Raw genomic sequence first — 12,436 nt, forward strand, 5'->3', positions numbered from 1 at the left:
GAAAATTTTTGTTTAATTACAAGAATACAGTCATATTATTAGAATAAAATAAGTAATTTTACAAAAAAAACACCTTTAAAATTATGAGAAAAAAGCCATTTTAAGGTGGAATAAGCTATTTTTCTTTGTAGGCTTCTAATTTTATGAGAATACCATAAATAGTCTCCTGATATTAAGACTTCATTCTCATATTATTTTGACTATATTTTCATATTGCTATGACTGTATTCTTAGAACATTCTGACTTTATTTTTGTTTAAAATATATGCATATCTCAGCCTAACCCTTATATTTTTACTTAAATTCAAAGACCAAATAAAGACGGTGACTCAAAGCAAACCAGTTTATTGGTGGAAAGAAATCAAAGCCCGCCCCCACCATCTTCTCAAAAATTAAACCTTTAAAAACCACAAAATCAATGTATTGATGAAATTAATCGCCCAGTCCTACGTTCTTCCTCTCTCTTATTTTATTTTAATTTTTTTTCTTCTCCTGTTTAATTTAATTTTAAACCTCCATGTTTTTCCCCTCCCCCGTCTTCCTCCTGCAGCTGCAGACATGAGCAAGCTGTACTCTCAGGACGTCCTGCGGGTGCTGCTGTCCCTGCAGCCGGCGCTTCAGGACACCATCCAGAAGAAGGGCGTGCGCTCGTGGGGCGTTCAGGGACCGCTCACCTGGCAGCAGTTCCACAAAATGGCAGGGAGAGGCTCGTACGGTATGTGCAAACGTGTTCGAAGAGATGCCAAATCCTTCCAGAAATTACTGCAGTAAACGATAATACTGTTGGTTTTGAAACCTTTTTCAAGTAATATTTTGTTCTTCCTGCTTCCGTACAGGTACAGACGAGTCTCCAGAGCCTCTGCCCATCCCGACCTTTCTGGTCGGTTACGAGTACGATTTTGTGGTGCTGTCTCCTTTCGGGTTGCCCTACTGGGAGAAGCTGCTGCTGGATCCTTTCGGCTCCCAGAGGGACGTGGGATATGTGGTCATCTGCCCGGAAAACCAGACGCTGCTCCGTGGAGCCAAGACCTTTTTCAAAGATCTGAGCGTCATGTACGAGGTGCGCATCGGAAGAAATCCTATTGACCACCTTCAGTCAAAATGGTTTCACTTTTTTTTTTTTAAGTTTTATTCCTATTTTTTCTGGATGTTTCTTCTTTAATTTCCTCCTTTTAATAAGCTGTTTTTACATTTTCTTTTCCTGTTTTGTCTGTTTTTAGGACATTTCAGACTTTAGTAATATTTATCAATTAAGAGACAGAGTATTTTTTTTATCGTTCACGCTAATTTGTCTCATCTTAAAGCATCAAAAACAGTTCCAGGTTTCTCTGATATATCTGTACATTTTTAAGTAGGTGTCACTGTTTCATGTTGGCGTGTCCCAAAATGAAAAATATTGCCAAATTTAAATTTACACCTCCTGAAAACTTAAAGTTCATCTTGGGGAAAAAAATGTGTAGAATTCTTTTTACTCTTTAGACATAAAAAAAAAAAACAAAAAAAAAAAACGAATAATAGTTCCTTTAATGCAACCACTATGATTCTGTGTCCAGGCATGCCAGCTGGGACAACACAAACCCATCTGTAAGAGCCACCCAGAGGGGATTCTGACCGTCGGCTCCCCAGAAGGAAGGAGCGTGAAGGAGCAGCCCCTCAGTGACTGGTTCCTCAAGATGGCTGCCAGGGAATCAAATAACGAAGCCTTTCACAAGCTCAAACTCTTTGCGCAAGTGTGTCGCTATGATTTAGGTAATTCATTTAGTAATGACATCACATTTATCCATCACTTTAGTTTGTAAAAGTAATAACTGAAAGATTTTTTTTTTTTTTTTTTTTGTTTTTCCCAGCTCCAAACTTGTCTGAGCTGCCATTGGACAGCTCCCTCTTGTCCCAGCGTAATCCCACCAAGCCCGCCCCGCAGACCTCCACCTCTTCCAGCCCCTCCTCAGGACTCCAGAGCGCCAACACTACCAGCACCAACTCTTCCCAGCCTGCACAGGTCAACAGCACCCCTCCCTCCTCCTCCTCCTCCTTGTCGTCCTCGTCTTCATCATCGGGCTCTCAGACTAACGGAGCGATGGCCTCGGGCAAGCCGGGTTCCTACATGCCGTTTGGGACGGGCGGCCTGCAGGGCAGCACTACTCAGAACGGACCGCAGACGAACTCGCAAGGCGCTGGTGACAACGCATCCAGCCAGCCTCAGGTCTCCGCGGAGACGCAGGAGAGGTACGTGGGCGCTCGAATTTTACGGCTAATTGAGCTCTAGGTTTCTCTAAAGCCGATTTTTATCTGGTTCCTGTTGGGGCTGCAACAAACGATTGTTTTAGTTGACGATCAATCGATTAATGGAATGGGGGAAAAAATCCTGTACACTGTTTGTGTTTTTTTTCCATCTACAGAGTAACTGGATAGCAAAAGGGGCATAATACTAGATGTTTTTTGTTTGTTTTAATAATTTGTCTTTTACAGAATTTTAATTAAATGAAGCTAAACTGCACCATTTGTGCACCATGATTACAAAAGGGATTTTTTTAATGTAAAATGTAAAATGTATGTATTGTACAGTTTTGACTTGATAACTCCTCTGAGGGTATTCCTCAGTCAACTTTTGTTTATTTATTTATTTTTTTTATTTTGTTTTGTGGTTGAGTCTGTATCCTCCATTTAATGATTAATCGATTAATAAATTAGTTGACAATTACTTCAATAATTGATTGATCATAATTAATCGAATTTAATGCTTTCAGCTCAATTCTGAATCTCAAAATTGGTAAAGAACACTTCACACAGGAAATGGAAGATATTTTACATATCCAAAAAAGAAAAGAACTACAACAAAAAAACAACCATTTATTGTAATTTATCATGCGATTAATTGCTTATTGCGACAGGTTTACCTACTAACTTACTGTTTTTGAAATATTTAAAAAAAAAATTTGACATTTTGTTCAAGTATGGTTTTTGTTTCTCTGTCCATGCAGCACAATGGAGAGGGACAAAGTGGGCAAGCCGACAGACGGAGAGTCCCACGCCGTCTCGTACCCGCCTGCCATCGTGGTCTACATCGTCGACCCCTTCAGCTACGAGAACGCGGACAAAGAGGTCCACTCCAGCACTTACACCGTGGGCCTGCTGCGCTGCTTCATGGAGATGCTCCCCTTCCTGCCGGCTCACATCAGAAACGCCGTCTCCGTGCAGGTGCGGCGCTTTTCCTGTGCGGCCGTCGGAGTGGGCGCGGGGAGTGATTAGCGGCGGCTAATTGAGGTGGTGCTTCCACTTGTTAAACGGTGACACAAAGTTGCATCAACATGCCAGGAGGGGATTCTAACCCACTAGAGATGTGACTGTATGAGCTAATGATTTCAGTGTTGGGGCAGCAGCATTAACAAGTGACGTAAATAGATTTGCTTTTAGTGCTAATATTTCTCATGTCAGTAAATGTATTTTTTTTTTTTTTTTTTTTATTCTAAGGTTTATAATGTAAATAATCAGAAATCACAAATGGGGTAAGAGGTTGATTATTGGCGCTTGTTTTGATTCGCTAGTTGACTTGTAAATTCATGGGAAACTTTCGCACAGATAGTTTAAAACTTTGGCAAAACAGGACTGAAAATTTTCATGTTCAAGTTTTCATTTGAGTGCCAAAGACATGGAATTATGATGTGGAAAAAATGTTTGTGAACCAAAACTGAAATATTGTAGTCAAAGTTAATGGGCTTGTAAAATTATAAATGACTGAAGTATTCAGTTGCAAGATTTTTGGCAGTAAATCGGCCAGAGGTTGTTTGGCAACATATTGAGTCAAAAAGTGCTTTTTTTTCCATAGTCTTCTCTTGTGATGTGATGGTACAGGAAACCTTAAAGATGTCAACTTTAATAAAATCATCTTCTACTGGGTAGATTGAGTCAGACCTTCAGTAAATCAGTACGTAGTTACAGTTTTCTGCTGAGTGAATCTCGATTTTCGAGACGTTGAAGGCCATCGGTTTTTCATCAATGATTAACTCAAGTGTAACCTACGCAACATAAATCTTTTGATTGCGTTTAAGGGTTGGGGTGCCTCTCATCCTAGACCAGTTTACAGTTCCTAAGATGTGTGCTTTGTTTGTTTTTTGTTTCCCCCCCAATTCCTTTCAGATTGTTCCCTGCCAGTACCTGCTGCAGCCGGTGCACAGCGGCGACCGCCACATCTACAGCCAGCACCTCAAGTCGTTGGCCTTCTCCGTGTACACCCAGTGTCGCCGGCCGCTGCCGAACTCCACCAACTTCAAGGCCTTGACGGGCTTCGGGCCCGGCCTCGCTCTTGACATGGCCCTCAAGAACCCGGAGGTGACTGGTCTAATGGCTCCGTGTGAGACTTCTATTGTTGATTTTAGAAACTAACAAAGCTTGTTTTGTTTTTTTTCCCTCCTTCTTCTCATCTCTCTACGCAGCGGCCGGAGTGTCTCCGTCTGTACACGCCGTCCTTCATTTTGGCCCCGGTGAAAGACAAGCAGACTGAGCTCGGGGAGACGTTTGGCGAGGCGTCGCAGAAGTACAACGTGCTTTTTGTCGGCTACTGCCTGTCCCACGACCAGCGCTGGCTGCTGGCGTCCTGCACCGACCAGCACGGCGAGCTGCTGGAGTCCTGCATCATCAGTATTGATGTTCCCAACAGGTGTGTGTGTGTGTGAGCGCCCTCTGCAAACACTAAATGTACATCTCGGCGCAGCGGGGATGCTAGATTAGTCGATGCTAACGACTTGCTGTCTCACCGCAGGGCTCGCAGGAAAAAGAGCTCTGCCAGACGAGTGGGCCTGCAGAAGCTGTGGGAGTGGTGTGTCGGCCTGGTGCAGGTGACATCACTACCGTGGAGGGTGGTGATTGGACGGCTCGGCAGGATGGGCCACGGCGAGCTAAGAGGTGCGCTGTTCTCTGAAAATACCAACCTAAGATCTGATGCGTTTTGATATGAATGCACCAATGTGAAAGTTTGGGCTGATATTATCTGTTTATCTACCTTATATCATTTGCATAATTTATTTTTTTTCTCTCTCTTTCTATCAAAACTATATGACAAAATTCTTATAGTTTGGTGCTTTAGTCTCAACTGGTCCCTTTTTTTTTTTTTTTTTTTTTTGAAGGACAATTTTGTCATAATTCATTTTATTTGTCATTTCTGTTATTGTTTAAGTTCCAATGTTCAGTCGAATTTAAAGTGTACTGTTCTTTGAGAATGAGCTCTACCACTATTATGTCATCACTGGTATGTTACTTTAAAATGCTGCCAAAGACAACAATATTATCGTTTATCCCAACAACTTCTGGGACAATTTATCGTGTCGTGTATCCCTACTTTTTGACCCCCTTTATTGTTTTTCTAAAAAGATATTTGATAGTGGTTGTTTTGTTTTTTTTTTGTTGTTTTGTTTTTTAATCAACTAGTCTCTAGTTCCTCAGCGTTGCCTTCCTCTGGAGTAAAAATGGCCGTCTCTCAGAGTTCTGTCCTGGGCCCATAACGATTCTGTATTCACGTAAATAGTTTCAGAAGAGATATTTGCAACTTTTTGTTTTTATGCAGAAGGTGGTGTCGAGTCTTGCGCAGCACATCCATTCCTGGTCCCATTAAACATTTAGGTGGAGAACAAGTACAGCTTTAGCTAAATGCCGACTGAACAAAATGTTCTGTTACACCTCAAAGACCGAAAGATCAGGATGTACAGGGGGAAAAAAACAAGAAGTAAACAAATAGTCGATATCCTTGTTGAAATATGTGGTTGTTTTAATCGTCTTCTAGGGAGCAGATGACTTAATTTGTAACTTGAGGAAACTCATCGTAAAGCTCCTTGTTACATACTTAACGCCTCATTTGGTTCCTCAGCTCCTCATTTACTGCTTTATATAAATAAAGTCATGTTTGTTATTATTCCTTCCCCTTCAACTCGTCTTTTAGCATGGAAACTTTTAATGTGCCATCTTCAATCCATGAACACTTTGCAATTTCATATCTCCAGTGTAGAAACTGAATGGGGGGAAAAAAAGACAGAATTGAATTTTTCTTCTTCAAACACGTGGAATAAATTGGTAGCTGAGCTTCAGATTCAAGATCTTGTTGCTCAAAATTAGTCATTGTGCGTTTTAAATGGATGAGATCTGCCTCATCTGTGCTGAATCAATTATTTATGTTGCCGCTCCGTTTACAAGTCTCTCATAAAGAGATCTTTGATCTCAATAAGACAAAACCCAGTTTAGTAAAAGTTGTAAATAAAACGTGTTTCTCTCAACAGGGCTTCTAATTATAAACATGTCCCGATATACCAACTTAAATTCTCTTTTATTTGTGCCTTTTCTACAAGGGGTTTCATTAGAGTGTATTTAACAAAGTCATGGGTTAAAAATAAAAAATAAAAAATCGACTACCAGTGTGTATAAGGGGAAATTATTAGCCAACATCAATACAAAACAACAAACTTGCATGCTAGAACCAAACAGTTGGGTTTCTTATACACAAGTTATTTAGAAAGTAAGTTAAAGTTGAGTGATTTACATTGGTCGCATATTTATTTTTCTCTGTTTATGTTTCAGACTGGAGCATTCTGCTGAGTCGGACAAACCTGCAGTCTCTCAGCAAGCGTCTGAAGGAGACGTGTGGGATGTGCGGCATCTCCGCTGCCGACACGCCCAGCATCCTGAGCGCCTGTCTGGTCGCCATGGAGCCACAGGGGTCCTTTGTGATCATGCCAGGTGAGACGATGAGTCTTAAACTTACCTCAGTGCGATTTTAAAAAAAAAAGTGCTGCCGTTACTTTGTTTTTTAACGGATATAAATCCGCCGACGTTACAGACTCCGTGTCGACCGGGTCGGTGTTCGGTCGCAGCACCACCCTCAACATGCAGACGTCCCAGCTGAGCACGCCGCAGGACACGTCCTGCACGCACATCCTGGTGTTCCCCACGTCGGCCATGGTGCAGGTCAACACTAACACCTCGGAGCCCATCGACATCAGCTTCAACCACATCAACCCCGGTAGGCCTCCGCCCTCAAAGAGCCGTCGGCGTCCCATCAGATCGTCTCTGTTGCCATGAGTCAAACCGTTTCTCTCTCTCCCCCTCCCCCGCTTGCAGACGGATCCGAGGGGATGGGATTCTTTGAGCTGTTTGGCAGCGACATGGATCCAGAGCTCATCAACATCCTGCCCAACTCCCCGACGACCTCGCCCGTCCACTCTCCGGGACACCACTACCACCACGGAGAAGCGGGCAAGGTCGGGCCAAGCGAAGCGTCTGAAATGAATGTCGTTTTTCATTTGAGGCCTATTACGAAAAGACCGGGTCAACAAATCTGAACTCATGAGTATTTTCCCCCATCCACAAGAGCTCAATATCTACATACATGCTCTCATAATCTCTGGGAAGTGGTTGGGATCGGAAGTTCAGTTTTCCTACTATTGCTCATCCATCCATCCATTTTCTATTCACCCTTTCTCCCTAATGGGGACGGGAGGGTTGCTGGTTCATCCCCAGCTAACGTTCCGGGCGAGAGGCGGGGTTCAGCCTGGACAGGTCACCAGTCTGTCGCAGTTCCTACTATTGGGCGTAGGGCTAATGGTTAAGATTGTTCCAGAAGCTACATAACGACCTTTATCCGTTCCTAAATCAGTTTTTACCCGGGTTCTGCAGAGATGGAGTACTCAAAAAAGAAAAATGTACTCAATGAGCTCAAAATGTACTCAGGAGCAGCACTATGTCAACATATTGTTACTGAGTAGTTTTCTTCTTTTTTTTTTCCAAATTGAAGTGTTGGATGTCATCATTTCACACTGGGGGAAAAAAAAGTGATTCGGTCCATTTTAAAAGCCAAAATGACTCATTTCAATAGTCACTTCAATATGGCATCGTTTTGTGTTTTTGTTTTTTTGGGGGGTTTTTTTAAGTAGAAAACCAGCAGTATCTAGTAGCTGCCTCTGTGTTGATCCTGACGGTTCAATAAAACTCTGAGCACAGTGTGAGTCGACGTGTTGGTGTTTGTGCCATCAGGGCCAGGGTGCGGATCGGATGGAGTCCCACGAGGAGGCTCTCAGCATCCTGCAGCAGCCCATGGCTCTGGGTTACTTCATCTCCACGGCGAAGGCCGGGCCGCTGCCCGACTGGTTCTGGTCCGCCTGTCCCGAAGCCCAGAATCAGTGTCCGCTCTTCCTCAAGGTACAAATGCTCACTTTAGTCTTTTCAGTACAAATTAGGACTGCAGCTAGTTGTTATTTTAGAAATTGATTGTTCCATCGATTATTTTGATGATTAATCGTTTTTTGGTTTTTTTTAAATATGCAAAATTTGCTAATTTTTATTTATTTAACCTTTTTTTTTTATATATATTATATTCGAAACGCGTTAAAAGATGCAAATAAGCAAATCAATTGCTTATTTGAATAAAAATGTTCTGCATTGCCTTCAATGCGATGACAGTATTTCTTTAATGAACGTTTTGATCATGGATTTCTGGGTAGAAGTTTTTTTTTTATCATAAATGCAAAATATGTATATTTGTAAAATTTTGACCTAATTACTGCTCTGTGTTGATTCAGCAAATGGCCTTTTTTAGTCTGTATGCTGAAGGATTAATCGATTACTAATTTAGTTGATGACCATTTCAATAATTGATTAATCATGACTAATAGATTACTTCAAATAAATAGTTTTGGGGGGTTTTTTTAAACGTAAGTTCAGGTGTCGTGACCTTTGGTCGTTTTATGTATTAGAAGACATGAATGACTCGGTCTGTACTTGCACCGTTTTCCCAGGCATCTCTGCACCTGGTGTCTTCGGTCCAATCAGACGAGCTCCTGCACAGTAAACACTCCCACCCTCTGGACTCTAACCACACCTCCGACGTGCTCAGGTAGCAAACCAAATCGTCCGCTCTAAAGAGGAACGATGAGATCTGTCGCTCCTCGATATTTATTAAATTTTTATTGTTTTTATTTATTTTATTTTATTTTTTTTTAGATTTGTCTTGGAGCAGTACAACGCCCTCTCCTGGCTGACGTGTAACCCCGCCACCCAGGACCGACGCTCCTGTCTGCCTGTTCACTTCGTGGTGCTCACACAGATCTACAACTTCATCATGAACATGCTCTGAAAGTCTTAATGAGATCAAACTGCTGATCCGAGAAATCACAAAGACGGACTCTGGATTTTTTTTTTTTTTTTTTGTCCTTTGCGCACTTCACACTCCCGTCGAGAGCAAACGTGGCAAAAGCGCTCTCTTCTTCCTCCTCCTTCCTCCACCTCCTCCCCTTCTCCCAGTATACGTCTTTCTTCACACACCGACCTGGCAAAGTCCCGCCCCAATCAATCAAATGCCAAGAATCCATTTTTAGCATTTTGGATGATCGGGGGACGTTTCGTAAAGGAGGAAAAATAAAAAAAATACAACAACTTCTTTTTAATGACAGTAGATTGCAATCTAAGAAATTTTATCTTAATAAAATGCCTGCATATATTATTTATTGTAAGTTTTTAAATGTGGAATTTTTAATGCTTAATATCTTTTATATATTCCAAATCCTAGAGGGTGTGTACATCTCGCTGTAAAGGAATTGGTTTAAGAAGTGTAATTTTTTTTCTCAATTGGAGGACGGAGCGAGAGAGAGAGAGAGAGAGACACCTGTTACAGTGAATTTGCTGTAGATTGCTTTTAGAATCTTATTTTTTCAAAAGGGGGATGCATCCCTTTTTATGCCATGCTGTAAAAACGAAGTTAAAAACTGGCCTGGGCATTTTTTATTTTTTTTTTCCCCCACCCAGTGAGTGGATGAGACTTTTCTCTCTGTCTGTCTGTCTCTCTCGCACAGTAACTCAATGAGCTCTGAAGAGGAATTAAAGGTACATTGTCAGATTATATATTTTATATAACAGATTTAGGTAATTGTGTGTGTATATGTGTACATATACCTGTGTGCCGCTACTGATGGTGCAGCTTCTGTTTTAGGAATAAAGTGCGTCTACCTTACTGCGTGTTGGTGACTTTTGACACTTTTCACTCTCACTGAGAAACGCAGGACGTTGAGACTAAAATGAGTCGTACCTATAGAACCTTGCCCAAAATATTCTGCCCGGAACTTTTTCACATTTTGTCACATTGTCGACGTATTTTATAGGATGGAACGCCGCAAAGTGGAACTGAAATGAGAGGTGGGAGTAAAATTTTTACGTCTTTTTTTTTTTTTTTTTTTTTCTGACTAATCAAAAGACGTGAAAATGAGGGTTTCAGTTCAACCCAGAATCTTTTTTTATTTTGTTTTTGGCGATAAAACATCGATCCCACAGTGAAACATGGCAGTGGCAACATTATCATCAGGGACGCTTATTTACATCAGAGAGATGGGAAAGCTGGAAAGAGGTTGCAAAATATTTAGACCTAAACTGTCAGGGCCTCAACTGATTGACTTAAGGGACACACTTTTCAGACTAATATTTGTTCAAATAAAAAGAAAAAAAAAAACAACATAAAATTACACCCAAAATTAGTTTTGCCCATTTCAGATTTTGATTTTCGTTTACTCAAAAAGATTCGGCAGCCACTTCTCACAAAATGCACATTTCACTTTAGGTTTTGTTTTTATCAGAAAAGTAGGAAGGAAGATGAAATTATTTGCATCCTTCACTTAAATGGACAATTACTCTAACTGCTAATTTTATATTCTTCCAGTGACTTTGAGTCATCCTTGATGATCTTCCAACCTGAACAGTGTGTGGAGTTGGGAGTTTTCTTTACCATAACCCTAATCCTTAACTCCAGGAGATTAAAGAGACATGCTGGCTGGATCGCTGGAAATAGTTTACTATTATTTCCTGTCAGAAGAGCCATATTGGAGGACTAAATTATTAATTTTAACCCTAATACACACAACAAACAAACGTGTGTAGGCTTCCCAGTTCTACTGTGTAAACATCATTGCTAACTGGAAAAAAAAAAAAAACACAATTCAGCAAAATCACTGAATGCCCCAAATTTACATTTCTACGTTGTAAAAAAAACAAACAACAAACTATGAACTTGGTCATAGAATCGGTCGTATTATACGCCGAGAAGAAAACACACGAGAGGCTGACTTTGAAGCTCATTTATTTATTTTTTATTTTTCCCAGAAGAACATTGAGGCCGGTGTAATGAGCCCTGGCACCCGGTGGAGACGAGGCTTATCGCGGGTGAAGTTCTGTTCTCCGGGCGAACAGCGTGGCAGCCCTGACCCTGCCCACACTAACAGGATTGAGACGGTTGTGAGAATGGAATTAGCTAATCAAGGAGAACATGTCATCCCAAAGCCTCATCCAATCACCATCTTATGTTCCTCATGTTCCTCTTACTGGGATCCGGTTGAAGGGTGGCCCACGCCGTCTGAATGCCGCGTACGGGACAACCAGCCCTGAGGCGGGCCGCACAGTTCGTGGAAACGGGACGTTTAAACGAGAAACGCCGAAGTCTGCTTCAGTTACCGGAAGCGGGAGAGGAGGAATCCTTACTTTGATTAATGGCGGCCGGCCTGTTCAGCTTAACGGCGACCTCACACGATACCGTTTGGCTCAGACGCATCCTGCTCTTAAAAAAACACAAATAGTAAAAAAAAAAACAAAACACCGTACTCTGTAATATTGTGATGAAAATAAGCCAACTAAATCAATTTCGTTTTACAAAAAAAAAAAAAAAACATACCGTTACATTCCTAAAGTTGGATTTTTTTTTTGTTGTTTTTTGCCAAAACTGATATTTTATGTCAAAAAAGATAGTAATTTTTTTTCTCTTTTTTTTCTTTTTCTTTTAGTTTTTTTGTCGAATAAAAAAAGAAAAAATGACCGTGTAGCTATTTTTGTTGGCTTTCAATAACTTCTGTTAAATGCCCTGTCCTTTAATCAATTCAAATTCTCATATTCTATCTTTTTTTTAAAAATGACAAAAATTGAGTTATAGTGCTAGGGCTTGTCCTTCCCATGATATAAGCATTTAAAAAAAGTTTCCAAACTTGCTACAGGATAGATGGCATTGTTATTAATTTTGGTTTTCCGTTGCTGTTACCTTTCAGCAAGAAGAAGAAGAAAAAACATCTTTAAGAGGAGAATCGAGATCCTTTCGAGGAACATTCTCAGCCGTAATAATCAGAGCAAAAAATATCAATGTTTCTGAAAATCATATCACTAAGCAAGATTAAAATTATGTTTGTTATGCCATTTAAAATCTTCAAACGTGTCATAAAAAGTGTGGGGGAAATGGGTCTAGAGCTAAATGCATGTATATTCCAATCTCATCTCAAATTGCTGCGTCTCGTCTTACTCCTGGCTGCCACAGTAAGCCGTCTTCCCTCTAAACTCAATCAGAAAGGTTTATAGGGCTGATTAGATTAGCATAAGCAGCTGGGAGTAGTTAATGGTCTTTGCTGGTGTTGATAAGTAACACTGACTA

The 12,436-nt window shown here is 41.0% G+C and overlaps 1 protein-coding gene across 2 annotated transcripts in view; it reads left to right on the forward strand.

The window, feature by feature from the left end:
* LOC122833129 (mediator of RNA polymerase II transcription subunit 13-like) overlaps positions 1–9,988 on the forward strand; it is a 28,154-nt gene extending 18,166 nt beyond the window's left edge. For both annotated transcript variants that reach the window (XM_044120451.1, XM_044120452.1), the window contains exons 17-30: positions 551–715; positions 837–1,060; positions 1,554–1,749; positions 1,848–2,226; positions 2,982–3,198; positions 4,138–4,329; positions 4,434–4,657; positions 4,760–4,902; positions 6,565–6,723; positions 6,824–7,006; positions 7,105–7,244; positions 8,017–8,181; positions 8,778–8,875; positions 8,983–9,988. In XM_044120451.1, coding sequence (XP_043976386.1) covers positions 551–715; positions 837–1,060; positions 1,554–1,749; positions 1,848–2,226; positions 2,982–3,198; positions 4,138–4,329; positions 4,434–4,657; positions 4,760–4,902; positions 6,565–6,723; positions 6,824–7,006; positions 7,105–7,244; positions 8,017–8,181; positions 8,778–8,875; positions 8,983–9,115 — 2,618 coding nt within the window. In that variant the 3' untranslated portion in view covers positions 9,116–9,988. The remainder of the gene's footprint in view (positions 1–550; positions 716–836; positions 1,061–1,553; positions 1,750–1,847; positions 2,227–2,981; positions 3,199–4,137; positions 4,330–4,433; positions 4,658–4,759; positions 4,903–6,564; positions 6,724–6,823; positions 7,007–7,104; positions 7,245–8,016; positions 8,182–8,777; positions 8,876–8,982) is intronic.
* Positions 9,989–12,436: the final 2,448 nt, after the last annotated feature.

Source organism: Gambusia affinis, linkage group LG06 (assembly GCF_019740435.1).
Source record: "Gambusia affinis linkage group LG06, SWU_Gaff_1.0, whole genome shotgun sequence".
NCBI lineage: Eukaryota > Metazoa > Chordata > Actinopteri > Cyprinodontiformes > Poeciliidae > Gambusia > Gambusia affinis.